The following is a 17,343-nucleotide window of genomic DNA, read 5'->3' on the forward strand; positions in this document are numbered from 1 at the left end:
TTTGTAAGGTCCCACAAATAGCCCAGGGAATACTGGTTGAAACAATTAGAACTCATTGTTTAAATTGTGAGAATTGAACAGGCTAAGATGGAAGATGTGGAGCTGGTGGCTTGCTTGGTGGGGACATGTGGAATTTCTGCGTCTTCCAACCAGTGCCTTGATGAGTAAAGTAGTTTGGTGTTTGACTTCAGGGAGAGGTCAGATTTTAAAGTAAAACAGTAACAACCTACTGTTTGTACATTATTTGGCACTTGACAGCTGTGCTCGGTGTAATGAGTGTGAGAAAATTAACCTCCCAAAAAAAACAGGAGAGGAACACTTTACGAATAAATTAACACCAACACACCTACATTCACTTTCAACTTGTGGTGTTTGCAGGAAGAACTACAACACAAAATATTGTAGAAATAACAATTCTTATTTATTCAATGCTTGCTTTGCAGTAAAACTAGGGGCTCACTTTCTCATGTGAATAAAACTTGAAGTAGTAAGGAGATGAGAATGACAGTTAAAATACAAGAAATCTACATTTTGGCATCAGCAAATCAGTCACATCTGTAAAACTGTATCATATGCAAGGAATACTCACTGGCTGCCTACGAGACATGAGGCAGGTTTGTTCCTTCTTCCCTGAAAGTACTATGCAAAAGGTTGTTGTTGACAGCATCCCAAAGAAACACAAGTAGAAGGCTATAGTTAACGACAGACAACGCGAAAAATCTGCACACACTCATGTCTAATGCTCCGGGCACAAATGTGGTGGACATTTAGCCAGGAGGTGACCTGGTATTTTAGGGCTTAAGGCAAGACCTAGCTGTTTACTCCTTCCAGTCTCGACTTCAGCCACAATGCTGCTCTAGTCACGCATGATCAGGTATGATCACATGGGGGTCTTGGATGAATATTATGTCTTTTAATGTCAGAGGAGAGCTTGCTCCTAACAAGGCACCATAATATGGACACACAAAAGAGTCAATGCAAACTGATGTCAAACAAGGATGTAATTGCTACAAGAACAGGAGGACACCTCTAGGGACAACCCTTCCCTTTCCAAAGCAGACTCCAGCTGGGCAATTACAGATATTACATAGTGAAGCTGTAGCTTTATCCTGGTTATCCATCCATCCTAGTTTTGGCACTGGAATCATCTAGCAGGAAACTGAATATCTGTAGTTTACCTTTTGACATGCCAAGTCAAATCAAAGCATCGAATCTCAGCAGTCCACACATGTCCTTTTCACAATTCATAAACATACACAAGACATTCATGACTGAAGGATCATAGGACACGCTCTACAGTTAATGCCACTTCAAGGTGGTTTTAGGGAAGTCCTTACAAATATACAATATATAATTTAAGAGCAGCAAACTGACTGACTCAGAACATACTACACACCTATACATTGATCAAAAATCTTGTGTATTTACACACTGTGGTTAAGTCATCTCCTTGGACTAATGCTGCTACTTTAATATATGCTACAAATATTATTCTTCAGCCCAATAATACTATGTGGCTCCTTAACTTGAATGTGTTTCATCTCATTGTGTTCCTATGCAAGAATACTAGCCAAGTCTGGCTCCAAGGCGCTAAAATATAAACCTTATCAAATATTCTAACTTGGCGCCAAATGCATGAATTCTGTGTGTTGTGATGTGAACGAATGCATTTCCTGGCTGCTGAAACAATCTCTTGACTTGGTAAGGTTACAATAGCAGATGTTATAGTTTCCGTGCTACTGAGAAATTAAATGTAATTATTTACATTTCCTCTTGGTGTTCAAATGCCATTGCAAAGGAACCAATGTAGGGCTGGGACCTGAACTGCATTCCACCTTGTGCTAAGGTTGAACCTTAAGTTTGGCACATGTATGTTGAAATGTGAACTTGACTGCATTGGTCTCGGCTGTTGAAAAGTAATTGTAACTGCATGAGCCCTAGACCATGAAATGGAAACTTTAGGAGAAATGCTAGTGCAGTGCGGTCCAGTACTCTACAAACAAAGGGCAATACAGCATGCAGACAACAGGGGGCCATGTGGTGGACTAGTGGTACTGTGCATTACAAAATAGCCTCACATACCCCCAGAATGCAACAGGGAACAGGCGAATCTACTGCAAGAAAATAAAAAGATAAAATAAATGTAACTTCCAAATGTCATGTTCTACATGTGGTGCTGAAATAACCACAATTTAGCAAATGGTAAGTTAATGAGAAAAAACTTTTTTTCTCATTTCCCAAAATTATACACCAGAGCAACAAAGTGATTGGTTAGGATTAGGATCTCTCCCACGGGAAGCGTAGATCCACGGATAGTCTGTTTGCCAAAGGGTGCATCGCTGACATGTTTCAGGAGGGGGACCAGAGAGGTCTGAATACCATATCGTCAAAGCTCGGTTGAGCCAAAGTAGAAGCTGCAGCAACGGATCTTGGCTCAGTGTTGTTACCCAATGCAGTCTACAGCGGGAGTGTGAATGGAGTGTAATTTTGTACAGAGACTGCAACCTGGGAGAGTAACTTGATAGAGTGGAGCAATCGGATGTGGACATGCACTCGCCCTGTCTCAGGCACTTCTCTGGTTTCGAGTACCTATCAAACACGGTACAAGGCACGGTTTTCCCAGAATGTCTTTCAATATACAGTACAAAAAAGGTAGATAGCTGGTGATCCCACCTGAAAGAAGAGAAAGAAAGAAAATTAGGAAATCCTCCAAAAAATAAAATGGATTTCTGCCTTGCAGCATTTCTTTTTAATTGTGAGTTCATGGAAGTTTACACCGGAGACATGCAGTTTATGTATTTACCACCAGATTTTGTATTACATTATATATATATATATATATATATATACACACACACACACACACATATATATATACATATAATGTGTGTGTTTGATAGCATGTGTAGCTGCAGATACAAATGCTTTACATTATTCTGCCATCTAATGTTGGGCTCAGAGTGTTACAAGTTGTTTTTCTTCGAAGAAGTCTTTTCGGAGTCACGGGATCCAGTGACTCCTCCTCTCGGTCATACTGCGTATGGGCATCGACTCCATTGTTAGATTGTTTTCTGTCCACTGTCGGGTTCGGACGTGTTTCCTCTCGCTCAGAGATTTCAAATCGGAAATGTTAGAAAACGTCCTCGATCGTTGGTATTGTTTCGATCGCGTTTTCACCTATTCTTTGAACCAATAGTACAGTCTAAAACAAAATGTCATCCTTCTGGGCGCGTGCGCCCGACTCGTGCCTGTTCGGGCCTACCACACTGAAGCCTGATGGATTGGACTCCATTTCGATTTTGTCCCCGATGCTATGCGAAATTTCCATACACAGACCAACACCTTGTCTGTAATCTGTGTCTCCCGATCACAGCGAAGAGGATTGTGAGGCCTGTCGATCGTTTCGATCAAAAAAGACCCTGCGTGACCAGAGAGCCAGAAGACTGGAAATGGTGTCGAAAACCACAAATTATCTCAACACCATGAAGGAAGAACAGGCGCGGACGGCGGTTTCCATCAGAGACACCGACTTCGAAGAAGAATCCGAAGAAGATAGGCCTATCACTGCTGGTCTGTCACAAACCACAGAGGGTGACCCTGGAAAAAACCCCAAGAGGGCTGGGTAAGACTTATTATAAAACTACATTGCCCACTCAGGAACCTAATTAACATCTACATCTCATATAGTTTACATGCAGCATAGGTCAATGCTTATTTGAAACACATCCTTTATTTTATATACAAAAATATATTTCATACTCCTATAAAAATTCAAATAAAAATCCCCTATCAAAACACCAAAATAGAAGGACAAAGAAAAAGTGCAAAAGGATCAAGTGCTCGGGATTAAAGGGAAAGAAAGCATAAATCTCATCAAATTAGACCTCGAAGAAGCGTATTTCCATATAACCATCCATCCAGCTCACAGAAACTACCTAAGGTTCGTGATAGCAGGAAAACATTAGCAAGTTAAAGTTCTACCATTCGGCATAACAACAGCTCCAAGGGTATTCACAAAATGTCTAGCGGTAGTAGTAGCCCACCTAAGAAGGTAACACATGTCTTTCCATATCTAGACGATTAGTTAATAAAATCAAGCAATTTTATACAATGTTAACAACACACTCAATACACAATAGACACCCTACATACACTAGGGTTCACTCTCAACTACCAAAAATCCCATCTTCAACCAGCACAGGTGCAGCCTTACCTAGGTGCTATTCTCAATACCTTCGCCTATCCAAATACAGAGGATACAACCTTTCCAAAATCTCATACCACAAATTGAGCCAAATCAACATTACACTGTAAGATTTATCATGAAACTATTAGGAATGATGGCATCCTGCATAGCAATAGTACCGCATGCAAGACTAAACAGGAGGACACTACAACAGTCCCTCTCACAGCAATGCCCTCAAGCACAGGGTCAATTGCAAGATCTAGTGTTGTTCGAACGCCAAACGCACAAGTCCCTTCAATAGTGGAATCTCAGCAATTTAATGACCGGGCGGTCATTTCAAGACCCTGTGCATCAGACCACAATAACAACAGATGCATCAATGATAGGGTGGGGAGCTCATCTCAACATCCTTACCATTCAAGGGGAATGGGATTCAAAACAGCTAGATTATCACATAAACCATTTAGAATTATTAGCTGTGTTCCATGCCTTAAAAGCGTTTCAACCCCTTCTCAAACACAAGACTGTCTTGATAAAAACAGACAATATGACGACCATGTAATACCTAAAGAAACAAGGTGGGACACATTAATCTCAACTGTCCCTTTTAGCCCAAACAATATGGAAATGGGCAATTCACAATCAAATTAATCTACTAGCACAATACATTCCAGGAATAGACAATCAGTTAGTATCTCTCCTAAGCAGAACACACCAACAGATACACAAATGGGAAATTCACCTCTCAAGTACTTCCAAAAGTGGGGGACACCAGAAATATACCTATTCGCAACAAGCAGAAACGCAAAATGCCAAAACTTTGCATCCAGGCACCCACACCCTCCGTCCAAGGGCAATGCTCTATGGATCAACTGGTCAGGGATATTTGCTTACGCTTTTTCCCCTCTCCCACTACTTCCATTTCTGGTCAATACTCATAGCCCCAGCGTTGGCACGACAACATTGGTACCCGACACTCCTAGACCTGTCAGTAGTACCTCACTCCAAACAGACCGGTTTTGTTAACACAAAACAAGGGACACATCAGACATCCGAATCCCAGTGCTCTCAACTTAGCGATTTGGCTCCTGAAGTCATAGAATTTGGATACTTACAACTTCCATTAGAATGCATGGAAGTTCTCAAACAAGCATGCAAGCCTACAACTAGGCAATGCTATGCTATCAAATGGAAACGATTTGTTTATTACTGTCAATATAAAAAAAAATACTGACCCACTTACAGCATCCAAACAATATCTTGTATGCTATCTACTTCATTTACAAAAGTCAAATTTAGCTTTCTCATCTATTAAAATTCATCTTACTGCCATATCAGCATATTTGCAGAATGTCCAACATACCTCACTCTTTAGAGTCCCAGTTATAAAATCCTTCATGGAAGGACTAAAATGTATTATTCCACCCACACCACCACCTGTTCCTGCTTGGAATCTCAATATTGTACTCACAAGATTAATGGGCCTACCTTTTGAACCCATGCATTCCTATGAGATTCAATTCTTAATCTGGAAAGTTGCTTTCCTAGTAGCCATTACTTCATTACAAATAGTTAGTGAAATATAAGCATTCACTCTTGAAGAACCTTTTTTGCAAGTACACAAAGTTGTACTTAGAACTAATCCAAAATTTCTGCCAAAAGTAGTATCACCTTTTCACGTAACCCAAACAGTGGAATTGACAGTCTTCTTCCCACAGCCAGATTCAATTGCAGAAAGAGCCCTTCACACTCTTGACCTTAAAGAGCTCTAATGTACAATTGTAGATAGAACAAAAGAATTCAGAATAACAAAACAGCTTTTCGTTGCCTTTCAACAACCACATCAAGGGAATCCTATCTCTAAGCAAAGATTGGCAACATGGATTGTCAAATATATACAAACTTGTTACATTAAGGCAAAAAGACAACTTTTAATCACACCTTAAGCACATTCCACTAGGAAGAAAGGTGCATCTATGGCATTTTTAGGAAACATACCAATGGCAGGCATATGTAAAGCTGCCACATGGTCTACACCACATACATTTACAAAGCATTACTGTGTAGATGTATTTTCAAAGCAACAGGCCAATGTAGGTCACGCTGTCTTAAAAACATTATTTCAAACAACTCCAACTCCTACAGGCTAGCCACCACATTTTTGGGGGACAGTAACTGCTTTCTAGTCTATGCATAGCATGTGTATCTGCAGCTATACATGCCATTGAACGGAAAATGTCACTTACTCAGTGTACAACTGTTCGTGGCATATAGTGCTGCAGATTCACATGCACCCTCCCTCCTCCCCAGAAGCCTGTAGTCATTGCAGTTTTTATAATTATTTTCACTCCATCCAGTGACTCCGAAAAGACTTCTTAGAAGAAAAACAACTTGTAACACTCCGAGCCCAACACCAGAAGGAATAATGCATTGCATGTGAATCTGCAGCACTACATGCCACAAACAGATGTACACTGGGTAAGTGGCATACAGATATATACATATATATATATATATATACATACATCTACACACACATATACATACATATACACACACATATATACATACCCCTTTCTCCTCAAGATAACCAATACCTATTTAGTGGCCACTTGATGCAAAGCGACAGGTGGGTTGCAAAAAACACTGGAAGCACTTTGATGGTTTGATTCATTCATTACAAGCAATGCACAGAATGGCACAACAGTAACAAAAACATTTAAATTCCAGTTCATTCAAAGTTCGCCCTACAGCTGTCTGTTACTAACTTCTTGTAGCAAGGTACCCACAAAGTTTCATGTGTCTAAGATCTAGCACCTCCCACTCTCTGGTGCCTCATTTGCAAACAGTATGTACAATATGGATTAAAATCCAAAAAGCAACGCCTGGCCAATCCATGAAAACAAGAGCCACCACATCCATTCTAGTTTCTGGATCTTCTTGAAAGTTGGGACAAGTGCCAATCAAGCAAACTTTCTACAGGGCCTAATAAATCAGGAACAAGTGAACATATGGCCAGGAGCGCAGAACACAAAATGATGGGCTCCTCCTGCAAAATGCAATGCAGGGCCTCTGGGTCTCACATAAATCCCCCAGACTTCACTGGCCTTGGGCTGAAACGGGTGCCCCTAAAGGCTTGGGGGCCTCTTGAAAGGCTGGGAGCAGCTCTCCGCCACAGGGGCATTTGTTACGCCCCTGTATATGGCCCAGCTCCTGCCTCATTTCCACTAATCTCACATTTGGGGCTGGGATGTGTCCAAGAATCAGCAGCACAAAACTGTTGAGTGAGGCACCGACCAGCAGTGTGCTGCTTGCACAGGAGGAGCACATGCGTGAGAGCTGCTTTTCAAGGTACTCTAGACTGCGGCCTGAGCCCTCAGTGACATGATTAGGCTCACGCTCCACGCGAAGAGACAAGAATGTTAGGCTGCCTCTCCCTGGCAAGTGGCAGATCCGCTGGTAGAAATAATTGCTAAGTCCCCCTTGAAGGCCTCCTTGTTCATTGCGTGTTTCATTTCACACTTTAGGTAAACAATCTTCCCAACTGTGGATGTAGCAGCCTCCTGGTTCAGAATGACAAAACAGAGAACAAACAAGAGTACAGACGACAAACTGTTTGGTGGCGGTCACTTCAATGAAGATTGGTGTCTGCCACACTTACTTCCACACTTTTCACCAGGGAAAAGACTCGCTGCTAGTGTCTAAAGTTTCATCCCTTGAAGTTTAGAAACTCCATTCCCAGGAGAGGGAGTTCATTATGTTAAATGGCCAAGATATTATACTAAGGAGCACAATGCTCCCAAGGGCCCATTCTCAAACGGTAACCTTTTAACAGTCAGTCTTATGTTGTTCTCCAGAACCCCAAACTATTATAGCTTAAAGGGGGTTTCCAGGCCTGCTACATTCAGAGTTCACTTATGTTTCTGGTTCCTGATCAGTGGCCCCCACCTAACATTGTCAGTGGCCCCCACCTAACATTGCTACAAGCAGAATTATCTGTACACTGAAAGACAAAGCGTGCAATCACTAAAGACGACTGGAGAGCCCGTTAACAACAAATGGATGAGAGGCCATTGGATTAAATGCACAGATAGTCTTGGGCCTTTGCCTGTTAGCGCAGGGGTTTTGGCAACAGAGCATATAGGTAGCCTATAAAACGCTTTCCTTAATTTTAGAACACAGACACTTCCTTTGGAAAGGCCTCTTGGGCTGTAGCTGCGTGACATAGGTCTTACCGCTCCAGCTAGGCTCGAACATCTCCAAACTCTGTGATGAGCTGGTGAGTCTCCTTTCTGCGGTGCTCCGAAGAGTCTTTCTCAGCAGCTTCTTCCTGTAACTGGGTAAATAAAGAGCTTGTTTACCCTCCCTCCATAACCTGTAAATGAGACCTTCCACCATAAGAAACAAATAATAAAACCAACGCAGCGCCTTCCACAAGCAGTAATCAGTTCAAAGTCCACGTATATGTGCAAAGAACACCACCCAGTGCTATCTGGTGCACGTTATGCAATACCACAAGCCAGGCTGGCAAGTACTTAAATGTGTTAGTGCTTTTCTTCATTGTCGGTGCTCCTCTGCTACCTTGGATTACAATACTCTAGAACCAATGTTAAGGCTCCAAGTCAGGTGGCCACTTTCTGTAAAAACTAGCACAGGGCGCGTCTACTGTGGAACAGTAGAGAGAACGTAACGCTAAGCCTGGTATAGAGGAGACAGCCACTGGTGACAAGACCACCAGTTAGTGGACTTATTTGGTACAAACCCGATCACGGATGTAGTTTTGTCCACAGGGTCCAATCCCACAAAGGATAAATGACACCACACAGCATCTAATGGAGAGCGCAGCTTCAACTGCCGACAGAATCATGGAGGGGAACCAGAGGGCTAGCGTTGTGTCCTGAAAAGCAGAGTCAGAATGGCAAACATTCAGAGGAATCTTGGTTGGAATGTCTTCATATTGAACATGGTGCGATAAACCATTACCAGAGAAACCTACAGCCCCCTGTACACATTCAATTCTGAAAGGGATTGAGGTCAAGAGGCATATGGTGGTCAAGGGGCAAATTACGTTTTCAGCTGCCTATATCAACATCTTGTGGGACACTAGTTTCATTTCCACTAAATTACACAATTTTATGGTCACACATTACTTATCAGAGGTTTAAGCATTAAAGATGACTACAATTCTTTAAACACAGTGGCTGAAACCCACCCTCTACAAAAAAAATATGGGGACCATTTTTTTTTTTTAAATCAAAGATTACGTTTTTTTTTTTTAAATGTGTGTACCTTTTACATAGTGTTTCTTTGCTTGTCCAGTTTGTCTCACCTCCACCCTCCATAACTATTTTAAGTTACCGCCTCATTTTGCATTTTCTCTTAAACTTTGTTACTTGTAAACTTTAATTGTAAATTGCACCAAGCACACTACCACCTCCAGGCCACTCAGCCTATGAAGAAGCAGGCTGAAAGAAGCAGTGTAGGGCACCAGCAGGAATGGCGGCACAATGGTTTAAAAAAAAAAAACACGTACTTAACGGGAACATAAAATAAATATTGCATGAACGGAATACAAACGGAATAAAAGAGATATAATCAAAATGTCCCACTAATAGTCCCTGGAGGAAAAAAACAAATGTAGAAAGAGGGGCAAAACACCAAATGAACAATGATTCACAAATCGTGTAAACCATTCCAGCTAACAATTTACAACCTCTTACAGTCGGTCTCTGTTTAACACAAGACACACAAGCAGCTTACCAGGCTTATTTTTCATATATATTTTTACTGGTTGTGAATGACGTTTCCTGGTTTCCAAATACTTTTCTAGATATACCCACAGAATCATACATAATCAAAAAGAAGCAGAGACCTTTGACCTCCCAGCTCTGAGCAACTGATCAGAGCTCAGGTCTGGCCACCACAAAAAGACTAAAACTGCCCCAAGGGTCCCTTCAAAAGAGGGTTTCCAATGAGGTCCCTACAACAAACAGAACAACGTGAATTATGACACCGGTGCCCAAGAAGATGGTGGAAGGAGAACTCACGTAAATGCGCGTGGTGTCAAAAGGACAGTCGTTGCTTATTACGACCGACCGGAAATGAGCTGGCACTGCAGTTGTGTTGCATCCTGCGACCAGGTTCCTTCCTCCATCGGCGACAGTTAGAGAAATGGCCAACACGAGGCCACAGAAGCAAGCAGCAGACAGCAAGGAATTGGCCAGCGACACTGCAAGCAATGCCCAGTGCTGTGGAGTAAGAAAGTGTTCATCAGAAAACATACAGGTTAGAAAATAATTTGAGACGTGTGCCATTAACATGCAGTTCTCCCAAAGCAATGGAATACAGGCCCAAGACTAGACCGCCCAGCTACGGCGTTTTACTTCACAGTCCTTGATGCAATGTATAGCATCATTCCCCATCAACCTTGTTGAAAACATACAAACAGCACAGGTGTAAACGAAACCAACCAACTAACCAACCAACATTACCTCGCAGCAACAATTTATCATCAAACAAAATATACCAAGCTCAGGTATGGAATGATATGTTTATTTAAACTTGTGTCCACTGAGACAGGTTTATGGTTTAACACATCTACGGTGCATGGCAATCTTAACAAAGGATACAATCCCAGTCATTTCCTTTAAAGGGGTGAGCATTCTATTGTGTGCTCATCTCTGGGACAATGGCCCATTGTAGTATATGGGCCTATGCTGCAACATAATATAATTCCAAATCAAGGAGTGCTCATCCACCCTTCTCTCATGGGAAGCAGGTTTTTCACCTAACATAAGTCTTTTGTACACCCATAAAATTATGAAATCATTCGACTGAGTGTATTTCTTTAAGCCGCATCTAGATAACATGGGAGAGTTTGAAACAAAAATAAACATTGGGTTAACGTCACCATTTTAATACTAATATTCCACCCAACTACTGACAAATATACATCATGCTAGGTACTATAATCTTCAATATAGACAGTAATCTGTTGTAATTCAGGCAGTTTATGTCTTCCACCAATGAAGAGGCCTGTATTCCTTGTACTTTGTCACGTGTATGGTTGCCATTTTGCAAATTTGTTTTCAAAAGTCTAAATGGTTGCAATTCTCATACTTTTCCCCCCTTTTGGGCAGAATCAAACAGTCAGGAAACAAATTCTAAAAGAAATACCTTGAAGGGGGCTTTGATAACTTATTTCCCTTGAAATACAATTTCTTTAAATTGGAAGCCTTTTAAACATGTGATTACCTTGCTAGAAAGGCAGTCTTCCAACAGATTTCTGAAATAGAATCTTGTGTGCCGTTGCAACTGACAAATCCAAAATATGAAAGTCACCATCTACCAATGTTTCTTTAATTCACTTCAAGAAAACCTTCTCCGTGGATAAAGTCTCCTTTACTACTTCCAGAATACCTAGGAAACTCAAGTTTAACATTCAAGACCGGTTTTCTACCTCTTCTGGTTTGTGCTGTCATTTTCTCAACCCACATCAACTTAGTTTGTCAAGTCTACCTACATCAGCCTTAACCTTACCCAGTTCCGTTTAAACAAGAACTGACATATGTTTGTCTTACTTCATAAAGTATTGAATGCAGTGCTAAAATGGCCCTTCTTTTTAACTTTTTCCACCCACTCCTTTATCGCTTGAGTCTTCATCTATTTTATTCCCTTTTAGAAAGGGACCTAATCACTTCTATTCTACACCTGAAATCTTAACAGTATAGTTGGCCAAATAAGAGAGTTCACTTCTTTCATCACTAGGTGTAATGTTTACTTTGTTCTTCATGTTCTTCAACTTTTTCCACCCACTCCTTTATCGCTTGAGTCTTCATCTATATTATTCCCTTTTAGAAAGGGACCTAATCACTTCTATTCTACACCTGAAATCTTAACAGTATAGTTGGCCAAATAAGAGATTTCACTTCTTTCATCACTAGGTGTAATGTTTACTTTGTTCTTCATGTTTCTCTACCCCACCCCTCTGATATTAATTCATTATTATAGATTGTTCTCGTCCTAGAGATCCTAGAGAACAGGGAGGGTTGATCAGTTATTTCTAGGACTCTTGACTCGTGCATACTGTATATAGTACAATTTTGGCCTTGATTACTCCTGGACCTTTTGCTTGATTTGGGCCCTTCTGCTTGTTTTTCCACTGAAAAACATTCAAGAGTTTGCTCTCAAGCCTTCATCACCTCTTCACTATTCCTAGTTCCTTCTGATCTTCTCTTAAAGCTGTTTCTGGGCAGCCACCTGTCTGATGTTTAGTCAGTAAATGCCTTCTCAGCTTTCTGTATTTATTGCAGCAATTTTTCCCGGGACTTCAGATTCTTCCACAAACTCCTCAAACCCTTTCCTTTCCAATGGCACCATATCAGATTCTTTGAGGGGGAGGTCTAGTTTCAATCCTGCTGCTCTTGTGGAAACATCTACTTTCTCTTTATTCCAGGATAATGTTTGAAAGTAAGTCCTCTTCAGATCAGGGCTCACCTATCCCCTTCCCCACTAGCCTCCCTTTTTTATTAAGAAAATAAATTGTACACTGCTCCAATCCCCAGCAGATGGTCAGAGAGAGACTGGGATCTGGAGGTTGCATCCATTGTAAGGGAGAAGGAATCAGATTTGTTAGTAATATATATATATATATATATAAAAAATTAAAAACGTCTAGCTCTCTCACTTCTTTTCCACTAGTGCAGCACTGGCTGTGCTTCTGAACATTTGACTTTGTTTCCATACTCATTCTCAACCCCTAATTACTGATAATTTACTTGTATCCTTCACATCCTCCCTCCCTTGCCATTCCCCCCAAATCTTCAGGAGGGTATTCAACATGTTCCCATTTCCCCACAGTACCTATATTTTGGCTTGGTAGGAGTTTCAGATTTTGAAGAATGTTGAAGTTTCCTTTGTTCCCTATTGTCAAATTTATTTTCTTAGTACCAGGATCTCCCTTGTATGTATATGGGATTGTTCCCCTGCCCGGAGTACGCAACTGCGTGTATATACCGTAGTCTAAGACACTGGGTTATTAGTTGGGGGAATAGGTAGTGATATAATAATCAAAATCCTAGTAAACCACTAAGGTCTTCAAATACACCTTAGCTCAACTCTCGGGTAGGTACAGCACAGAGCATACAGCCTTAATTTAGAGGCAATTTGTAAAGTATTCACGCAGGTTGAAACCAGTAAAAAAGTTGAAAGTTAAAAATTAAAAAACACAAACTGACTTTAGAAAAGGAGTAACAATTAGTAAACAAAATCCAATAAGTGGGAACTGGAGATATGATTTTTTTTTTTTTTAAAGATGGAAGTAGAAATATCGCCAAGAATCACAAAGTGCCAATGATAGTCAATGGTTGCGGTAGAACAGGCCCTAGGCACAATTTGACTCTGATCACAATAGAGCAAAGGTTGGATACATTAACCGGTTAATCCTGCACAAAGATTTAACCTTCTAACATTAGTCTTAAGTCTCAATCCACCACAGGAGTACACTTTAATACCCCCCCCTCCCCACACACCTATGTTGTAAAGACCTCAAAGCATACAAAAAAAGTGATGGATGGAATGCTCGAATTAACCTACTACTCCAAGCTCTCATTTGTAGCACATAGAAGTAATCATTAGGGTCATCAGTTGCCAGAAACATTCCAGTCATTTTAGAAATGTTCATATTATTCTTGCTGTTAATGACATGTGCATTAGTGATGTTCTAATTGTTTTTTGTATGTAGTAAGCAACTGGCTGAGAATGTTGAAATAAACACTTTTAAATATATATGTCTTTTAATAATGCAGTACTTGTGTGTGACACTCTAAGGAATGAAATTGGGATTGAATTACCACTGCGTCCCTGATCCTTTTGAGGGACTGTTATTAACCCAGACAGCATGAACACAACAATGGCACGTATGTCAAGTGGGGTTGTGTGGAGCTACAACAACTTGGACTTTCACACTCAAGCGATGGTGAGCTGAATTAAGATCAGTCACTCATAAGTGGGAAAGCCAAATCTTGTAGAACTAGGCCTGAGCCCTAGTTTATGCAACACTCAGAACCTCAGCAGAGGCACTGAGAGAATCACATGGTGGCAGGCAGAGGCCACCAGGAAAGTACAGTTGCCAGTGGTCTGCTGGGCAGTTGCAGGAAAAAGCCTCTTGTAACGGTTTGGGTCCCAGTAGGTTTAACAGGAGATCGGCCTTATTACCCCTGGAGCCCACTACTTTGTCCTGGGTACTAGCGAGAAATAGCATGTCCTGACCTCCAGGACTCTTCTCAGGTTGCAGACAGCAGGTTCAGTCCTCTTATGTTCCTCTTCAGGCCAAGGAGTGTTCTGAAGTGGGTGCCTGGAAATGCCACATTTATGTCTTGCACAAGCTAGTGGGTGGAAAGGACACCTGGGTACGTCCTAAACAATGGGGTGAAGGTTCCAGGGGCTAACCCTACTCATGTTAGGCATTTGAAAGATGGCCAAAGCCTTTGGCCACACTAAACACGGGCTTTGAGGGTCTGAGTGAGGACTGTACCATGGAAATCCTAGTGTCCTCCATATCCAAGCACCAAAATCCAGTATTAGGCAGTCCTCACAGACAGAAGTAAGGTAAAACGGAGCTAAACTTTCAGCAACCAGACATGGGATACTCAAGGATTGAGTTGACATCCTGCTTTTGCCATTTGAAGAGCATCGTAAATTTTACATGTAAACCCAGCAGGCCTGTCAAACCAGCTGTCACACTAATATCAAGCGAGATCCACTGTTTTTGGGACCAGACTGGCTATGTAGACAAAAGAAGGACCCTGCTTAAGTATCAACTAACACTGCCTGTGACAAGGAAGGCTTCTTTGTAATGCTCCCAAAGTATGATATGAAAAACCCTAGCAGACCGGTAAAGCAGGGTGCAACATTCAAAGCAGTTCTTCTCACTTTAATGGCAAAAAGGATCCTCCCAGCATCCCTTGCATACTCCGTTTGACCGAACTGAAACACTCATGCACTGACAAAATTGTCTGGGATGCGCTTCTTAGTCCAAAGAAGACATTTATTATTTCACTTCGCAAGGTTCCTAAAAGGAGATTAGCATGCTGAAAGCACGCATTTAAAAATGGTCACAGCAATGAAATGAAAAAATGTACAAATGATTCTCCACTGCAATATACACAGCAAATATATGTATCTATATTATAATGCAAAGGAAATAATGAATAAAAAAAATATGCATCACCATGAGGCAAGGGCACAATTGCTTCACCTCCCTACTATTCAGCATCAAATCGCCAGATCCCAGAATCTATTGAGGGGAGAGAGATCAATTATCCTCACAGGAAAGATGACACACTATAGCGTCCTGGATGTGCCTGACATCTGCAAATACTCTCTGTACCCAGTCCATCTGGTCTCGGCCTCGTATACTTTGAACAAACAAGAGAGGAAAATTCTAGAACCTCCCTCTCACTGCAGAAGTTTGTTTATTCAAGAAAAATGCTGATTGCTTTAGGCCAGCTTTGAAAATAACACGTCAGGACTTGGCCACAATCCCAAGGTACCAATTCAAAACAAGACCGTTCCCTGCCATCTGAGTACATTCTTATCAGCCTAAGCCCTTGGTGAGAAAGAACACAAAAAATAAAAACATGTGCACATTGTACAATGTGGAAATCTACTTGCAGCTTTTAACGTGGCAGTGGCTAATGCTACGATAAAGTCCAAAGGCAAAATGAAGTTGGTGGTCACTAATGCGACGGTGTGCTGCTAGGCTAAGTGCAACATGGAGTCAGTGGTCAGAACAAAAGTTCACTACACCAGGTTAGCCGACTGCTTGCTCCTGAGACAAAGTTAACACCTCATTCACCCATGTTTAAATGCCAACTACTGCATGCCAGAAGCTGGAGAGCGAAATGCAGATTTAGCCTCCAGGGACCTTAGGCAGGGCAAGGGTAACTTTCTAAAATATATTTTTCAGAAATATTTAGGAAAACAAACAAACTATTATTCAGTTGGATTTTTGAAAAGTATTAGAAATAGCTGTTTAATAATTTTTATAGCTTGTTCCATTTCCGAGAAATATTATTAGTATTTAATATTGCATCCCAGTGTTTCCCATGTAATAGCCAACCCTGCTATAATGAAAATAGCTTTGAAGGGCTAGTCACGTGAAAGCTCATGTTTTACATCTCCTATTTGAAAACATTGTGCACCCTACCTTATAGGCAATAAGACATATATAAAAGGATCGTTCTCTGCAGAAGGTTTATGGGCCCATTCCACGCAGAGTGCCTGTCCTGGATAATTTGCCTCCACAGGTTTACAAAAGCAGTACTGCCGGAACAGTCAGGTCTGCAGAGACTGACACTTTGCCCGCTCTGCCCTGCCGGACTTTTTGGTCCGAGCCAGATTACATTCACTTCATCTAAAAGAGTTCTGTACACTGGCCATGTCAATCTGCGGATAGGCTTTGTGCCTGGGGGCACGGACAGCCTAGAAACCAACTGGCGCAAAAAGGTGGTACTTAAATGCAGCTCCACTAATCACTTCTGGATCATTGATGTGGAGCCACACAACACCACCTACCGGTGCACAGGAGTACTGCTCGAAAGGTTTCTACATCCAGCATCACCTGGGGAAGATTCAAAGGGTGAGGAATCTGTGGTTAGAGTATCCACCAAAACAAGCAGAGTCACTTATTTGTCAATATATGAACCATAAACGTTTCCAGTCTACTTGGCTCTTTTATAATTTGTTTCTAATAAAATGGAAACAGATTCCACAGAGATGGCATTTTTAAGTATGATTTCAGCATAATTCTAGGCCCGACTGGTGGCACTGTTTTGTAATGATGGTAGTTATAAAGGTCCTACTTCTAAGCGCAATTGTTCTACTTTTGAATTGGGTTTTCTGCGCTCACTAATTAGCAAGGATTTCATATTCAAACGGATGTAAATCCAGGCCTCCAGAGACAAATTTGAAGCACTTTCCTCTACTTTCATTTGTGGTGTGTTTGTTTCAATGTAGAATTGATGCATAGAGAACAAACTTTTGCGTAAGCTTCTAGGCCTGGAGAGCAATATCCCCATAGCACAACAGCTGCTACTAAGGGCCTGGCTCTTAGTGGACTACTGGATTGGACTGGACTGTATTTCCAGACAGCAACT

At 41.3% G+C, this 17,343-nt stretch overlaps 1 protein-coding gene across 1 annotated transcript in view; it reads right to left on the minus strand.

The window, feature by feature from the left end:
* Positions 1–399: 399 nt before the first annotated feature.
* KRTCAP3 (keratinocyte associated protein 3) overlaps positions 400–17,343 on the minus strand; it is a 41,638-nt gene continuing 24,694 nt past the window's right edge. The window contains exons 4-7 of the mRNA XM_069233573.1: positions 10,234–10,434; positions 8,949–9,083; positions 8,422–8,522; positions 400–2,673 (exon numbers count right to left, since the gene is read on the minus strand). Of these exons, the coding sequence (XP_069089674.1) occupies positions 8,430–8,522; positions 8,949–9,083; positions 10,234–10,434 (429 nt within the window). The 3' untranslated portion in view covers positions 400–2,673; positions 8,422–8,429. The remainder of the gene's footprint in view (positions 2,674–8,421; positions 8,523–8,948; positions 9,084–10,233; positions 10,435–17,343) is intronic.

Source organism: Pleurodeles waltl, chromosome 5 (genome assembly GCF_031143425.1).
Source record: "Pleurodeles waltl isolate 20211129_DDA chromosome 5, aPleWal1.hap1.20221129, whole genome shotgun sequence".
In the NCBI taxonomy this organism is placed as follows: Eukaryota; Metazoa; Chordata; class Amphibia; order Caudata; family Salamandridae; genus Pleurodeles; species Pleurodeles waltl.